The sequence below is a fragment of the Dipodomys ordii genome, unplaced genomic scaffold (assembly GCF_000151885.1).
Source record: "Dipodomys ordii isolate 6190 unplaced genomic scaffold, Dord_2.0 Scaffold191, whole genome shotgun sequence".
NCBI classification, from domain to species: Eukaryota; Metazoa; Chordata; class Mammalia; order Rodentia; family Heteromyidae; genus Dipodomys; species Dipodomys ordii.
The window spans coordinates 567,975-582,886 of record NW_012267407.1 but is presented as its reverse complement, the minus strand read 5'-3'; the positions used below and the strand labels follow the sequence as shown (position 1 = coordinate 582,886).

The 14,912-nt window shown below is 52.8% G+C and overlaps 1 protein-coding gene across 2 annotated transcripts in view; it reads left to right on the top strand.

The window, feature by feature from the left end:
- U2af2 (U2 small nuclear RNA auxiliary factor 2) overlaps positions 1-14,528 on the top strand; it is a 17,570-nt gene extending 3,042 nt beyond the window's left edge. Inside the window, exons 2-12 of one of the 2 annotated variants that reach the window (XM_013034541.1) lie at positions 1,400-1,535; positions 2,216-2,260; positions 2,541-2,644; positions 2,951-3,102; positions 4,354-4,470; positions 5,023-5,161; positions 9,190-9,269; positions 9,342-9,464; positions 9,751-9,837; positions 10,098-10,346; positions 13,791-14,528. In XM_013034541.1, the coding sequence (XP_012889995.1) occupies positions 1,400-1,535; positions 2,216-2,260; positions 2,541-2,644; positions 2,951-3,102; positions 4,354-4,470; positions 5,023-5,161; positions 9,190-9,269; positions 9,342-9,464; positions 9,751-9,837; positions 10,098-10,346; positions 13,791-13,925 (1,367 nt within the window). In that variant the 3' untranslated portion in view covers positions 13,926-14,528. Of the gene's footprint in view, positions 1-1,399; positions 1,536-2,215; positions 2,261-2,540; positions 2,645-2,950; positions 3,103-4,353; positions 4,471-5,022; positions 5,162-9,189; positions 9,270-9,341; positions 9,465-9,750; positions 9,850-10,097; positions 10,347-13,790 lie in introns of both variants that reach the window. The other variant, XM_013034540.1, reaches the window with a different exon arrangement.
- Positions 14,529-14,912: the final 384 nt, after the last annotated feature.

Genomic DNA, 14,912 nt, shown 5'->3' with positions numbered 1-14,912 from the left:
CTATCTACTCTAGGTTAGTAGGGCTTAGATAGTTGGGATCTCTCTGTGCCTGTTTCCTTGTGTGCATGTGAGCTTTCAGAAATTATTCCAAAGCAGAGTAAGGATTAAGTGCATGGGAAGCTGTTTAGTGAAGATTCTGGTGTTAGGAACCATCTTGATGTTTGTTACAAACATTTTTCTTTTCTGGCTTCTTTCCCATTAATGGTTGTGGTGTTAACAAAAAGTTCTTATTCAATCAAAGAAATAAGTAAGGAAATGGGACTAACTGACATTTTCCTTGCCTTTCCTATGATCCCCAGAGGCTATCATTACTTTATTATCTCTCTCTCTGTCTCTCTCTCTGTATATATATGCATATATATATATATATATATATATTTTTTTTTCCTGCTAGTCCTGGGACTTCAACTCTGGGCCTGGGCACCGTTCCTGAGCTCTTTGCTCAAGATTAACAACTCTACCATTTGAGACATGGTACCACTTCTGACTTTATTTGTGGTTAGTTGGAGATAAGAGTCTTAGGGACTTTCTACCTGGGCTGGCTTTGAACCATGATCTTCATATTTTAGCCTAGTGGTAGCTAGGATTACAAGTGTGAGCCATCTGTGCCTGGCCATCATCATTACTGTTTAGAGTGGTAACTATTAGTCTATTTGGTGCTCAATGGATGGGTAATTGCCTTGGGATTGAAGAAATGAGTGTGATGGTGATCACAGTTTACACTGGCTGGAGAAGAGGTTTTGCTAGCAAGGCTGACCTCCAGCTCAAAGGAGGCCGAGGGAGCAGGGTGGACAGGACAAGGTCCCTGCACAAGACTGAGGACTGGGATCCCTCCCGTCTCTGCGAGGCCTCTTTAGGGGAGGCTTGCTCTCTTGCATTATTTACCATCCAGGAAGGGATAGGATTGAGTTTCCCTGCTTCCTGGGGTCACCAGATCTTGCTTGGGCCTGAAGACGGGGCTGTGGGTTTAGACTGGTTGCAGAGATCTTTCCTGAGGGGTTACTGGGTCCCTTCAGGAAAATGTTATTAGGTCTCTAGATTCCCCAGCTTCTATCCCTGCCCCTCTCAGGGACGACCCTGGGGTCAGGCCCCTCAGCCCTCGAGGGGGACCAGGAGCCAGCTTCCTCTGTCTTCTCTGGCTCCTCAGCTCCTCTTGAGCATCCTCAGGTATCTCCTACCCCTGGGGTATTGCCAGGCCCTGTCCCCTTGGTTCCCTCAGAGTCCCTGTGGACTTTGGACTCTGGGGTGGGCCTAGGAGGTCTGTCTGCTCCCTCCTCTGAATCCTTGCTTAAGGGGGTGGCCTCCCTGGGGTTCAGGGCATAGCCACCAGCACGCAGGGTGGGCTGGGCCTTCATCTTCCCTCCACTTATCCTAGTGTTTTTTTCTCACCCTTGCCCAGAGCGGGACAAGGAGAACCGGCACCGGAAACGCAGTCACAGCCGCTCTCGGAGCCGGGACCGCAAGCGCCGGAGCCGGAGCCGGGACCGGCGCAACCGGGACCAGCGCAGTGCCTCACGGGACAGGCGGCGCAGAAGGTAGCCATGGGCACCCCGGCTGGGCCGCTCTGGGAGGCTGGCACTGGCAGCCGGCTGGGCTGCAGAGTCCAGACCCTGTGTGGCCCTTTCTCCGTGTACCTGGGGGCTGGTATCTGTGTACCTGCCTCTTGGTCTGTCTTGAACTCATTTTTTCTCCCTCCTTCCTGAGATTTCTTTGTTTTCTTTGATAGTGGTGGTAGTTCGTTCTTTTATTTGGAGAGAGGGGAATGCATTATAATACTTTGTCCCAAAGGCTGTTCTGTCCTGGCCCAAGCTCCTGATTCTTTTTTCATGCTTCTCCGCCACTCCGGTTTATTTCTTTCTGGCCTCCAAGGAAAAAGGGGTTCATAGTGTATGTGGGGGCATCAGTATCCATAGCCTAGATGTAATTTTCAGTTCAGGGACTTTCCTCTGTTCTCTCTGCTGGCTTGGATGGGAAGGGTAGGATTCATAGAGGGGCTCCAGTTCCTGTCGAGTGGCCTGTCCCCTCCCCTTCCTGTCCTTACTTCCTTCCTGTTGATGGGACTGTTGGGGGGGCAGGATCGAGGGGGCTTGCACTGCTTGTTCACCTCGGTCCTGCCCCAGTCCTGGGGTTTAGGGCCCTTTTGGGGGGAGATGTGGTGTGTGGGGAAGAGGGTCCCCAGTCACCCCTTCCCATACCTTTCCCTCCCACCCCCCAGCAAACCTTTGACCAGAGGCGCTAAAGAGGAGCACGGTGGATTGATGTGAGCTTCTCTTCCTGCCCTTTCCGCCCTGATGTCCACTCCCTTCACCTTCCTCATGTCCTGTGTGCCCTTCCTGGCCTGCGTCCACTCTGAACACTGGGAAAGTGTCTTGCTTTTGAAAGCAGTGCCCCAAACTCAGGCCTGGGCATGGTTCTGACTGTGTCCTCTCCCCCTAGTGGGTGGAGCTTGTGTGTGTGGGAGGAGTCCCAGGGAGGGGGGCTGGGAGGGCCCGCAGTTCTGCCGGTCAGCCTTGCCCCACTCTTCATCCCTCGCCCCCCAGTCGTTCCCCCCGCCATGAGAAGAAGAAGAAGGTCCGTAAATACTGGGACGTGCCTCCTCCTGGCTTTGAGCACATCACCCCAATGCAGTACAAGGCCATGCAAGGTAGGCCCCAGGAGGCTGCCGGGGCGGGGGAAGGGCCCTGTGCTCTTGCAGTTAGCTGTTCCGGGTTGTGCTGAGGAAGCAGGGAGAGGGCTGGACCTCTGGCTTCTGCATCCCTGCTAGAGGTGGAGGTGAGTTGGGGGAAGGAGGAGACGCCTTTAGGAAACCAGGTGTCCTGGAAGCAGCAGTTCCCACGGGTGATTGTGAGCTCTGGGGGCGGTGGGGTGTCTGTGCTGGGTGGTCTGGTGCTCTGCTTGAGGGCTGCCCTAATGTGTTTTTCTCCCTTTTTTTTTTAAATCCCATTTGAAGCTGCGGGTCAGATTCCAGCCACAGCCCTTCTCCCCACCATGACCCCTGATGGCCTGGCTGTGACCCCGACACCGGTTCCCGTGGTTGGGAGCCAGATGACCAGACAAGCCCGGCGCCTCTATGTGGGCAACATCCCCTTTGGCATCACTGAGGTACTGCCCTTCCCCTCCCCCTTCCCGCTCCCCCATTTCCCCTCCCTGCTCCTCCCCTTCCCTCCATTCCCTTTCCCCAAACCTGCACGGGTCAGACTCTGTTCCTGCAAGACCCCCCGGCCCCCTCCCAGACGGACCGATGGAGTTGAGCCAGCCAGGGGCCGGGCTGGGGGTGGCCCCTCCCTCCCTCCTCTTCCCCTCTACCGTCTCCCTTCCCTCAACCTCCTCCAGCAACCCAGGGTTCAAGCACACACATGCTGCACCTACATGTCATACCTACGTGTTGGAGAGAGACAGAGAGGGAGACTCGGACACACACACAGACGCACGTCCCCCTTTCCTCCCCGCAGTTTTTCTGACACACTCTCCTTTTCTGCCGTCTGTCCCCATCCTTTTCCCCACATCCTTCCCATGGTTGCTGTTCTTTTGTTTTTGATTGCCCTGACCTTCCCCCCTACCCACCACTCCTCTCCCCCCTTCCCTCTCCCCCACCCCTTCCCGTGGCACCCCTGAGAATCCCGAGATCAAAGAGTTGTTTCCATTTCTCTTTAAAGTGAAATATTGTGGGGCTGAGATCCCTCGTAGCAACAAAGTTTGCTACCATCGTCGAAGGCAAGTAAGGTCCATTCTGACTTTCTCAACCTGCACTTTGCTACATTTGATAAACCAGCCCCCGGACTCCAGGGCCAGAACCCTCCACATCACTCTTTTCTCCTCCCCTCCCACCCTGTCCCTTCCCCCCTACTCCCTCCTGCCTCCCTTGCACTTGGCCACCTCCTCCTTTCTCCATCTGTCCTGGTCATGTGTCTCTCTGCTCATCTATCCTGTTCACTGCATTTCTTTTACCTCCCTATTATGTTGTTTGTTCTGCTGTTCTTTTTGTCATTTTGTCTTACTTTTTGTGTATTCTTTTCCCTATTGTTTTTTCTTCATCTTGAATAATAATCTTTGTCCTTTCTTCTGATTGTTGGGGCCTCTGGCTCTCCACCGACACCTCCCCATCCTGTCTGCCCATCCATCTCTCATCCTTCGCTGTGTTTTGCTACTGCTTCTCCTGTTTTCTGATTTTCCTCTGCTTTTGTTCCTACTATTGACCTCTACACCCCTGACCCATATTCCACTGTCCCCTCCCACCCTCCCTTTGTCCCTCTCCCCTTGCCCCCAATCCCCTCTGTGTCTCCCTCTCTCACCCTTCCCCTCCTCTCTCCACCTCCCTCCCCGTCCCCTCCCTGTCTCCTATTCCCTCTGCAGGAGGCCATGATGGATTTCTTCAACGCCCAGATGCGCCTGGGGGGACTGACCCAGGCCCCTGGCAACCCGGTCTTGGCTGTGCAGATTAATCAAGACAAGAATTTTGCATTTTTGGAGGTGAGCTGGCAAGTGATGAGAGTCAGAATAGAGTTTGATACGGAAATCTGTCTACCCCTCAGCTCCCTCTGCCTGCAAGGGATTAGCTTTGCAAACTCCTCTCCCACGTCTGCCTTCCCTGGGCATCCATGTCACCTGCGGGGCCCCTGAACATCTTTTGGATCTTTCCAGACCATTCCAGGCCCATTTATTTTGCTTTGGCCACACTGACCTTCCCAGAACAAATTCACTCTTGCTTCCTTTGGTGCCCAGATTCAAGTAGTTCACCCCAGCTAATGTTTTGAAGTCACCTTCCCTGTCAGTCTCTGTCTAGTGAAGGACATTGTTGTTAGGTTTCCAACTTTGCTTGGGCTGGTACTTGAATAAAAGGGGAAAGAAGTGTTGGAGTGATGCTGGTTGCTTCATGCTTGTTGAGGACGCTTACTTGCTATGCACTGTTCTGGCGTCAGCATCACCTTATCAGTTGACTCTGACTTCCCATGCCAGCCTCTGTCATCGCTTTGTCCCTGTTCAACATTGTGAGAGTCTGTGCTTCTCTTTCTCTCTGTCCAGTTCCGCTCAGTGGATGAGACTACCCAGGCCATGGCCTTTGATGGCATCATCTTCCAGGGCCAGTCCCTGAAGATCCGGAGGCCTCACGACTACCAGCCATTGCCTGGCATGTCGGAGAACCCCTCTGTCTATGTGCCTGGTGAGTGGTCCCACCCAGTTTGCCATGTTCACCCTTCTGCTCCTGAGCATGGCCTGCACTAGTTGGCAGGCGGCAGGTGTACTTCAGAGCTACAGATGTTTGTTCCATTGTGTCAGGGGTGGTCCCTGGGACCCACCTGGGGTGAGCTGTGATCTGCTTGAGGCGGCTCAGCTTGTAAGTGATAGAGCCAGTACCAGTGACAATCCTGGTGGGGGGCACGTCACTGTGGTGTGTGCCTGTCTGCAATGCAGTACAACTTGGCAGATCTCTGCACAGCTACTGGAATGAGGTCTGGAGCCCTAGGGGCTCACTCATGGCCTGTCTCCCAGTGTGTGCTGTGAACCCTGTGTTCCTAGGCTGAAAACCAGCTGGGCTTAGTATTACTTACTTTCTCTAGGTAGGTACCAGCAGACTAGTGTTGTGATAACAGCCACAGTTGTTAACTGAGTACTTGGGTACCTCTCATCATGGAGGGTCACTGAAATGAGGGATTGAGGTAGTGTCAGTCATGCAGCAATGTAGTTCACTACCTTGCAGACTGTAGTTGGCTAACAGCCCTGCAGTGGACGGGTGAGTGTCGCTGGGGACTTGGGCTTGAAAAGTGGGAGGTGCGCTGGTACTGGATCTCAGCTGTGGGGAGGCCGGAGTCTCAGGCTGCTGGGCCTTGTACAGTGTGAGGTGCTACCAACTCGGGCTCAGCACAGGACCCCTGTGGAAACCAAGAGGAACCTTCATTGTGGAGGGGGGGGGCATGTGAGTGCCTAGGAGACAATCTGTCCACACAAGTCGGACTGCGAGCCCTGGAGAATGGAGCACAGTTGCCTTTTCAGTTCTGTAGAAACATGTTCTTAGTGTGGTGCCTGACACTGTGTACGGATGGGGCTCTGTGTGTGTGTATGTGTGTGTGTGTGTGTGTGTGTGTGTGTGTGTGTTGCTTCTGATAAATCCACTTTGGATTATGTAAATTGCCCACCACTGCTGGTGATTACTTATGTGCCAGTTAGGTTTCTTTTCTGGGTACACTGTCTGGGTCCTCTGTTTTTTGGGGGGGGGGTCCGGTCGTGGGGCCTGAACTCTGGCCCTGGGCGCTGTCCCTCAGCTCTTCAGCTCAAGGCTAGCACTCTACACTTGAGCCACAGCGCCACTAACGGCTTTTTTTCTTTTTGATTATGTGATGCTGAGGAATCGAACCCAGGGCCTCAGGCATGCAAGACAAGCACTCTACCACTGAGCCACCTTTCCAGCCCTATCTGGGTCTTACAGTACCAGGTCACCAGCTGTGTGTGTGTGTGTGTGTGTGTGTGTACACGTGTACGTGTATTGGGATTGAAGTAGCCTCACAATCGCCTCCAGCCTGTATTGGTACCCAGTAAGGCCTAGTATCTGTGACCTTGTTCAAGGTCATGAGATCAGCCATTTGGTACCACTTCCTGCGTTTTACCCTTCTGTTAAAGACAGATGTCAAAATTAAGCAGGTTACTTTTGAAACATTCATTTCTTTTTTGGCGCAGTCTGTAATCCAGGATGGCCTAGAACTCTGTCCTCCTACCTTAGGCCTTTAGTGCTGGGATTACAGCTGAGTGCCACTGCACCTGGTTTGGCTATGTGGTTTTGTGATGCTTTTCCCATAGGTAGTTATTTTGGTTAAGTGGTGGGAAGCTCAATAATTAATCTGGTTTGGGGATGTATCTATCTGGAGAGGCTTGTGTGTAAGCTCTGACTGTGATTGGGCAGGGCAGGCACAGTATCATGCTGGGGCAGGTGGCAGGCAGGGTGATTATGACTGCGAGCTAAGTGTTCCCCAGCTCAGCTTTTAGTAGCATATGGTAGGTAGGCAGGCAGGCAGGCAGTCAGGCAAGCAAGCAAGCAAGAACGAAGAACGCAGGGAGACAGATTTTTTTGTCAGTTGTGGGTCTTGAATTTAGAGCCTGGGTACTCTGTGCTCAAGACTAGTGCTCTACCATTTGATAGCACCACTTTGGCTTTTGAGTGGTTAATTGGAGATAAGAGTCTCATGGGGCCCGGCGTTGGTAGCTCACACCTATAATCCTAGCTACTCAGGAGGCTGAGATCTGAGGATCATGGTTCAAAGCCAGCCTGGTCAGGAAAGTCCATGAGACGCTTATCTTCAATAAAGCACTAAAAAACCGGAAGTGGCGCTGTAGCTCAAGTGGTAGAGCGCTCCCCTTGAGCTGAAGAGCTGAGGGATAGTGTCCAAGCCCTGAGTTCAAGCCCCATGGCCAACAACAAAAGAAAAAGTCTCATGGGGACTTTTCTGCCTGGGCTGGCTTTGAACCATGGTCTTCAAATCTCAGCCTCTCAAGTAGGATTACAGGTGTGAGCTACCAGTTCCTGGCCAGCTGGTGTTTGTTTATTCTTTTTCCTCCAAAGAGAATGATTTTACTGCAAAGAGAGACAACAGGAGAAATAGTCATTGGATTAAGAAGTAAGCAGACCTTGATTTAAAAAATACTCTAGAAACTGAAAGATGCTGTCTTTACCTTACTATAAGGGCATTGGACATGAATCTAAGTTTGTCCCTCTGAGTGGTGGAGCTCAGGTGCATTCCCGCTCAAAAGCAGTGTCCAGAGAAGGTGATTGGAGCTGTTGGCACCATTGATGTAGTGCCCTGGTGTGCTGGTATTGAGCTTGCCCTTGTCAGTGGCACAGGTTGTGCTTGTATGTGTGCCTTGTCTCATGGCTGCTGTGGATGAATCCTGAGGTATAGGGCATTCCCTTCAGCACAATCTTGGTGTGAACTGTGGGAGTCCCAGTTGTGCCTTCTGTCCAGTGCTGCTTCCTTGGGATTTCGTACAGTGGTTGACAGCCTGGGTTTGGGGCCCAGCTGCCAGAGAGCACAGCAGATGCCTGAGCTTGCTGGGCTGCCTGTGGAGAGGCGTAGTTGGGTTTGCTGAGCCGCATGTGGAGAGGGTGGTTGGGTTGGGTTCTGGAAGCTGCCCTGCTGCTTTTTGTGGTATTTCAATTTAGTCCTTGTGTTCTATAAGTGAGGGCTTTGCACACATTGAGCTGCTGGTCTGACCCGTGCCCAGCCTGGTGGCAGCACTGGGTATGTGTCCCTGAACCTAGAATGCATCTTACCTGCCTATCCTGGTGGCACCCAGGCCGAGTTCCCTGTGGGCACTGAACCCCCCTGCTGGGTTCTAGCTCTGGGTTGGACCTGGCTGGGTTGCTGCTGGAGGTGCATGTGGTACAGTGGCTTAGTTCTGGGCTTCCCCTCACTCCCTGTCTTAGTGTGCTCCAGGGTGTGTATGAGGTGGTGTGGGCCAATTGCACTTGGAGTGGGGTGGCTGAGGAAGGCTAGGCCATGTAGCTAGGCTTTGAACTGGGGAAATGCTGGATGGGTGCTGGGCTTTAATGGCTAGTTCCAAGAATGAAGTGCTAAGATTTGTGAAGCCTTGTGGATGCTAGGGTAGACCATCTGGTAGCTGCTTGTTCAATGTAGAGGCAGCACTAGGGCTGTGTGACCCTGCTATGGACCCCCAACACTGCATCCTAGAATCAGCCAGCAGCTACCACCAAGATGGTGGCCACTGACACTGAGGTATATTGTGAAATTCCTGGCAACCCCTCAGCTCCTTGCGTGCTGTGCCCTGCCGTGACACTCAGACCCTGAGGAGAAGGGATATGCTTGGCCAGTTGTCAGTGAGAGGTGTGGGTGGAGTCTTTGTGGGGACTGTCTTGGTCAGTATGTCTAGAGCCAAGGTGATCTGCTAGGGCCACACAGTGGCGGGCAGCAGTGCAGTATGTGTGTCTCTAGGTGCCCTCGGTGCATTTCTGGGTTTGGGGTAGAGTACACTGCTCTTTGGGTCCTCAGATAGCACTGGCCTGGGACATGGCTCTGAGGAGCTTTGGTCCTGCCTCCTATGGCAAGGGATGCATGAAAGATGTGGCTTCTCCTGCCTTTACCTGACAAGCAAACGAGTTCTAGTCAGAGCTGGGGAGTGGCCCCCCTGGTTTTGGAGGTGACACTGTATGCAAATCGAATTCCTTCTACTTGGTCTCTTCAGGAGTTGTGTCTACTGTGGTCCCTGACTCTGCGCACAAGCTGTTCATCGGGGGCTTGCCCAATTATCTGAATGATGACCAGGTAACCCCCGTCCCTCCTAGCCTCTCCTGTTCCTGTGTGACATAGCCCTGATGGGTTCTTGGCCTGCTGTAGGTAAAAGAGCTGCTGACGTCGTTTGGGCCTCTCAAGGCCTTCAATCTGGTCAAGGACAGCGCCACAGGGCTCTCTAAGGGCTACGCCTTTTGTGAGTACGTGGACATCAACGTCACGGATCAGGTGAGCCCTGCATGCCTGTTTGCTACATCTGTTCTCATCAACCCCACTCTAAGCTGAGGTCTTCCTCCCTCTGGGTTTGGGGTGGGATTGGATGAAGTGGCCAATTAGAAGAAAGGCCCAGTGGTGGAGCTCACCCCATTTTTCTTGGTTTTGGCTCTTTCTAAACTCAACCTCTTCTGGCTTCCCCTCTTTGCCCACTATTGCCCCAGTTTAGGGGTGAGTGCCAGGATTCTGGGTCCTGACCTATTCTTCTACTCCCTCCCCTCCCCTCATCCTCTGACCATAGGCCATTGCGGGGCTAAACGGGATGCAGCTGGGTGACAAGAAACTGCTTGTCCAGAGGGCAAGTGTGGGCGCCAAGAATGCTACGCTGGTGAGCCCCCCGGCACGTCATCTTCCATTGGCTAGAGGGACCCTGGGGCTGGGAGGGGCTGGTGGGGGCAGTTTCTCCCGCTCCGCTCCAGCCTTTGTGAGGGAATGAGTTTGGGGAGTACTGGACCAGTGATGGGGAAACGGGTACATGGCGTTTAGTGCAGGAAGTCTTCCCTGGCGGGTGTGAGGGGTGCAGGCTTGAGCGGAGGGAGACTGCTCGGAGCCGCCCTGTGACCACCTGCCCTCTCTGCTGGCCCACAGAGCACCATCAATCAGACCCCTGTGACCTTGCAAGTGCCGGGCCTGATGAGCTCCCAGGTACAGATGGGGGGCCACCCGACGGAGGTGCTGTGCCTCATGAACATGGTGCTGCCTGAGGAGCTGCTGGATGATGAGGAGTACGAGGAGATCGTGGAGGATGTGCGAGATGAGTGCAGCAAGTACGGGCTTGTCAAGTCCATCGAGATTCCCCGGCCCGTGGATGGCGTCGAGGTGCCTGGCTGTGGAAAGGTCAGTGTGCCCTGTCTTGGTGTGCACCCTCTTCTCGGGCTCTGGGCCTGTGGGGGTCTAGGGCCCCCAAGTGAAAGCTTGGGTTCTGTATTGACGTGATTATGGTTCAAAACTTGGCTTTGCCTCTCCCTTGTGACTGCAAAGGCATGTGTGAAGAGAAATGCCCAATGTCCTGCTGCTGCTGGTGTGTTTCCAGCGTGCCAGGCCCTCTGCCTGCCTGCCTCCTCCCTAACCCTAACCTAGGGGGCAGGCTACTGCCGAAGTTCGTGCATTGTCTCCTCGCAGCTCGCTCACCATGCTGTGTCCCCTCTTTGCTGTACCTTGGCTAAGCAGGCCTCTCATAGCTCCTCAGGAGGTGGTGAATAGTATGACTGGCATGTTAGAGTTATAATTCTTTTTTCTTTTTGGTTGGTCATGGGGCTTGTACTCAGGGCCTTGGCTCTTGCTCAAGGCTAACCTCTACCACTTCAGGTTTTCAGGTGGCTAATTGGAGATAGGAGTCTCATGGACTTTCCCTACCAGGTTGGCTTCAAACTGAAGCCAGGTTTCAACCTTCTGAGTAGTTAGGATTACTGGCGTGAGCCACCAGTGCTGGCTATAGTCACAATTTAATAGGCATATTTATAATGTATGTACACACATGCACACACAAAATGGTATTGGGGCTTGAACTGAAGGCCTGGGCACTGTCTTAAGTGCTTCATGGACTTTCCTGCCCAGTCTGGCTTCAACTGATATTCTCAGATGTCAGCCTCCTGAGTATCAAGGATTACAGGTGTGCCATTGGCACCTGGTTTATCTGGATTTGTCAACTATTAACATTTGTTCTGAGGCCTTTGCTATGTTACCTGCATTCCCAGCCTCTGTCTGCTAGATGCTAGCAGTGCTGTAACTCCCTTTATGACAGCCCACAGCATGAGAGATACTTTTCAATATCTCCTGGGAACACATTTGCCCCTAATTGAGGACCACTACTCTAACCAGGTGGTCTTTGCAAAAATACTCCATTTGGGAGGTGGGTGTGGTGGGTCCAGAGCTTAATTCCCATCTTCCAGAGTGGCCATTCTACTCTCGAAGATGGGCAAATGGTTTGGAATTCAAGATTGATGACTCAGCCAGAGACTCAGAAGCAAAAAGTCTGAGAGCATGGCTCAAATGGTACAAAGATGGCTTTGAGTACCAGGGAGAAAATCTCCAGTACCGGGGAGGTTCTTCACCCCCCCCAAACCACAATATCATTCGTTGAGAGTATCTTAAATTCTTTTTTATTTAAAAAAAATTTTTTTTTGGTCGGTTGTGGGGCCTGAACTCTGGGCCTGGGCACTGTCCCTCAGCTCTTCAGCTCAAGGCTAGCACTCTACTACTTGAGCTACAGCACCACTTCCAGTTTTCTGAGTGTTAATTGGAGATGAGAATTTCACGGACTTTCCTGCCCCTCCCTGCCCCTGCCCAGGATGGCTTTGAACCACAATCCTCAGAACTTAGCTTCCAGAGTACCTAGCCACCAGCGCCTGGCTGAGTATCTTAAATTCTTATCTGCTTAATCTGTATTCAAGTATTCCTTTCTCAGTAAAGTCTTTGTTAAGAATTTGCTTCAGTAAACATCCAAATAAGACTTCTCCCCTTGAATCTGATTACCAAGCTTTTTTTGTTTTTTTCTTTTTGTGTTACAGAGGTGTATCAGGACCACTTGAACTCGCTGGGTTTACTTTTTACTTGTTCCCATCTGGCAACTGTACCAACTTGAGCATTACTTCTCTCTCTCTCCCTCTCCCCCCCCCCCCCCCGCTGGTTAATTGGGGATGGACTCTCCTGAACTTTTGTTGGTGGTGGTGGTGGTCAAGGGGGCCTTAATTCTGGGCCAGGGTGCTTGTCCCTCAGCTCTTCAGCTCAAGGTGAGCGAGCACTCTACCACTTGAGCCATAGCTCCATTTCCGGTTTTCTGGTGGTTTATTGGAGATAAGAGTCTCACCGACTTTCCTGCCCCGGCTGGCTTTGAACTGTGATCCTGAGATCTCAGCCTCCTGAGTAGCTAGTATTACAGGTGTGAGACACTGGTGCCTGGCTCTCCTGGACTTTTTGTTTGAGTTTAGCTTTGAGCCATGATCCTCTGGATCTCAACCTCTATGTATGTAGATTACAGACATGAACCATTGTTACCCAACCAGTCCCTCCTCCCTTTCAATTCTTCTTATTTAAAGAGTGATTTGTTTTGCACTGGTACTGGGACCTAAACTCTGGGATCTTGGGCTCTTGCTTAGCTTTCTTGTTCATAGCTAATACCCTCCCATAGCCTGGCATTTTCTGTTTAATTGGAGATGTGAGTCTGGAATATTTTCTGTCTGAGCTGGCTTTAAACTTCAATCCTGCCTGATGCCAGTGGCTCACGCCTAAAATCCTAGCTACTCAGGAGGCTGAGATCTGAGGATCACAATTTGAAGCCAGCTGGGGTAGGAAAGTCCCCACAAGACTTACCTCCAATTAATCACCCAAAAAAGCCAGAAGTGGCACTGCAGCTCAAGTGGTAGAGTGCCAACCTTGAATACAAAGAGGCTCAGGAACAGCGTCCAGGCCCTGAGTCCAAGCCTCACAACCGATCTAAATAAGGGGCTGGGAATGTGACTTGGTGGTAATGCTTGCCTAGCATGCATGAAGCCCTGGGTTCGATTCCTCAGTACCACATACATAGAAAAAGCCGGAAGTGGTGCTATGGCTCAAGTGGTAGAGCCCTAGCCTTAAGCAAAAAAGGTCAGGGACAATGCCTAGACCCTGAGTTTAAGCCCCAGAACTAGCCCAAAACAAAAAAGGTTGACCTAGAAGAAGGTCCAAGTTTTTTGTTTTTTGTTCATTTGATGTTAGGCATTGACCCTTAGATTTTTAGCATAAAACTAGTGCTCTACCACTTGAGCCAGTTCTACTTCTGGCTTTTTGGTAGTTTAATTGGAGATTAAGTGTCATGGACTTTCCTGTCCAGGCTGGCTACAACCTGTAATCAGATCTCAGTCTCCTGAGTAGCTAGGATTACAGCGGTGGGCCACTGGCACTCGGCAACTCAGTGTGGGGTTGAATTGTAAATTCTGAGCTTCCTTTCATCTGTTGGGGAGAACATGACCCTAGGGTAGGTAGCTCTGAGAGTCCTCTGCACAGTGGTCTTGTTCCCCACGAGTCTCCTCTCTGCCCCTGAGCCTGCCTTTGGCCTGCCACTTGCTCTGTGTTGCTCAGGGGCTCTCTGGCATGCTTGTATTCTCTCTCAGTAATGTCTGTGTTTCTTTGGTTTTGGAGGATGTTTGGGTGAACATCTTCAAACTGCTCAAAGGGTCCATTTCTGCAGCCTGTGGTGAGGCCTTTTCTCCCTCCATTCCTATACCCATTCTGGTCTGGGATGGATCTGGCAGATGGCAGGGGGGTGAGCCTTGTTTACAGACCTGCCTCTTGTTCCCACAGATCTTTGTGGAGTTCACCTCTGTGTTTGACTGCCAGAAAGCCATGCAGGGCCTGACAGGCCGAAAGTTCGCCAACAGAGTGGTTGTCACCAAATACTGTGACCCCGACTCTTACCACCGCCGGGACTTCTGGTAGAGGCGGCCGGGGGAGGGTGGGGACAGGGCAGGCTGGGGACCTCTCTGGCCTGTCCTTCCCTTTTCCCCTCTGAAGACGATGGGCAGAGGAGTGACAGCCGAATGACAGCCGGCAGCAACTGGAATGGCAGCGATTAAGGGGGGTGGGGGGTGGGGGTCAGGGCAGGGAGGGGGCTGGGGAAGTGCACACGGCCCATACAGACACATGCACCCACACAGACACAGAGGGAAGGGGTGGGATGGGGTGCACAGGAGGGCCAGTAGGATCCCCCCCCAGCAGCCCCTCCCCAAACAGTCCCTCCTCCCTTTATACCCTTTTTTCCCTCTTCCCTGTGATAGGAAAATAGCGTGTTTATATTTTATGGCCAAACTATTTTGAATTTTGTTGTCTGGCCCTCCGTGCCCCCCTCTCCTTTGCCGGACCACAGCTCCTGCCCTCTGGCTTCTGGTCCTCCCTGGGCTCTGCCCTGGTTTCTTAAAGTAGTTGGTTCTTAGTCTCCTGCCCCGCTCCAGCCCCAGCCCCGCGGCCCTGCCCCCTTCTCTCTGTGGCAGTTTCATATTTGCTAAGACGAATTTGCTCATTAAACATTTTGTTGTATTTTACGGAGCCTGTGTGTCCGCTGTCTGGCCTGCCGGGGGTGACTGTGTGGGCTTTCGCCACGCGGCGCGGGTGTGCAGTGTGCTCGGGCGCGCGGTCCCGGGGGACGCCCGCCCCGGGGGCGGAGGCGATGCCGGCATCTGGCCTGGCCGCAGGCGCGAGCCCAAAAGGAGTCGGCTTACTGCGGAAGTAACGTCACGGCGCCCTTCCACTAAGTGCCGGCGCGCCGGAAGTGATGTCTGCCGGCAGCTTCGCTGGCGGAGCTCCGGCGCAGTGCGCTGGGCGGGGCGCGAGATCACTTCCGGTTCCGGTCCGTCTCCTTCGGTTGCTTCCCGTCCGCTCGGCGGCTCCCCTCCCCCGCCCGGCTCTCCGCGCCCCTCCCGGGCGCTG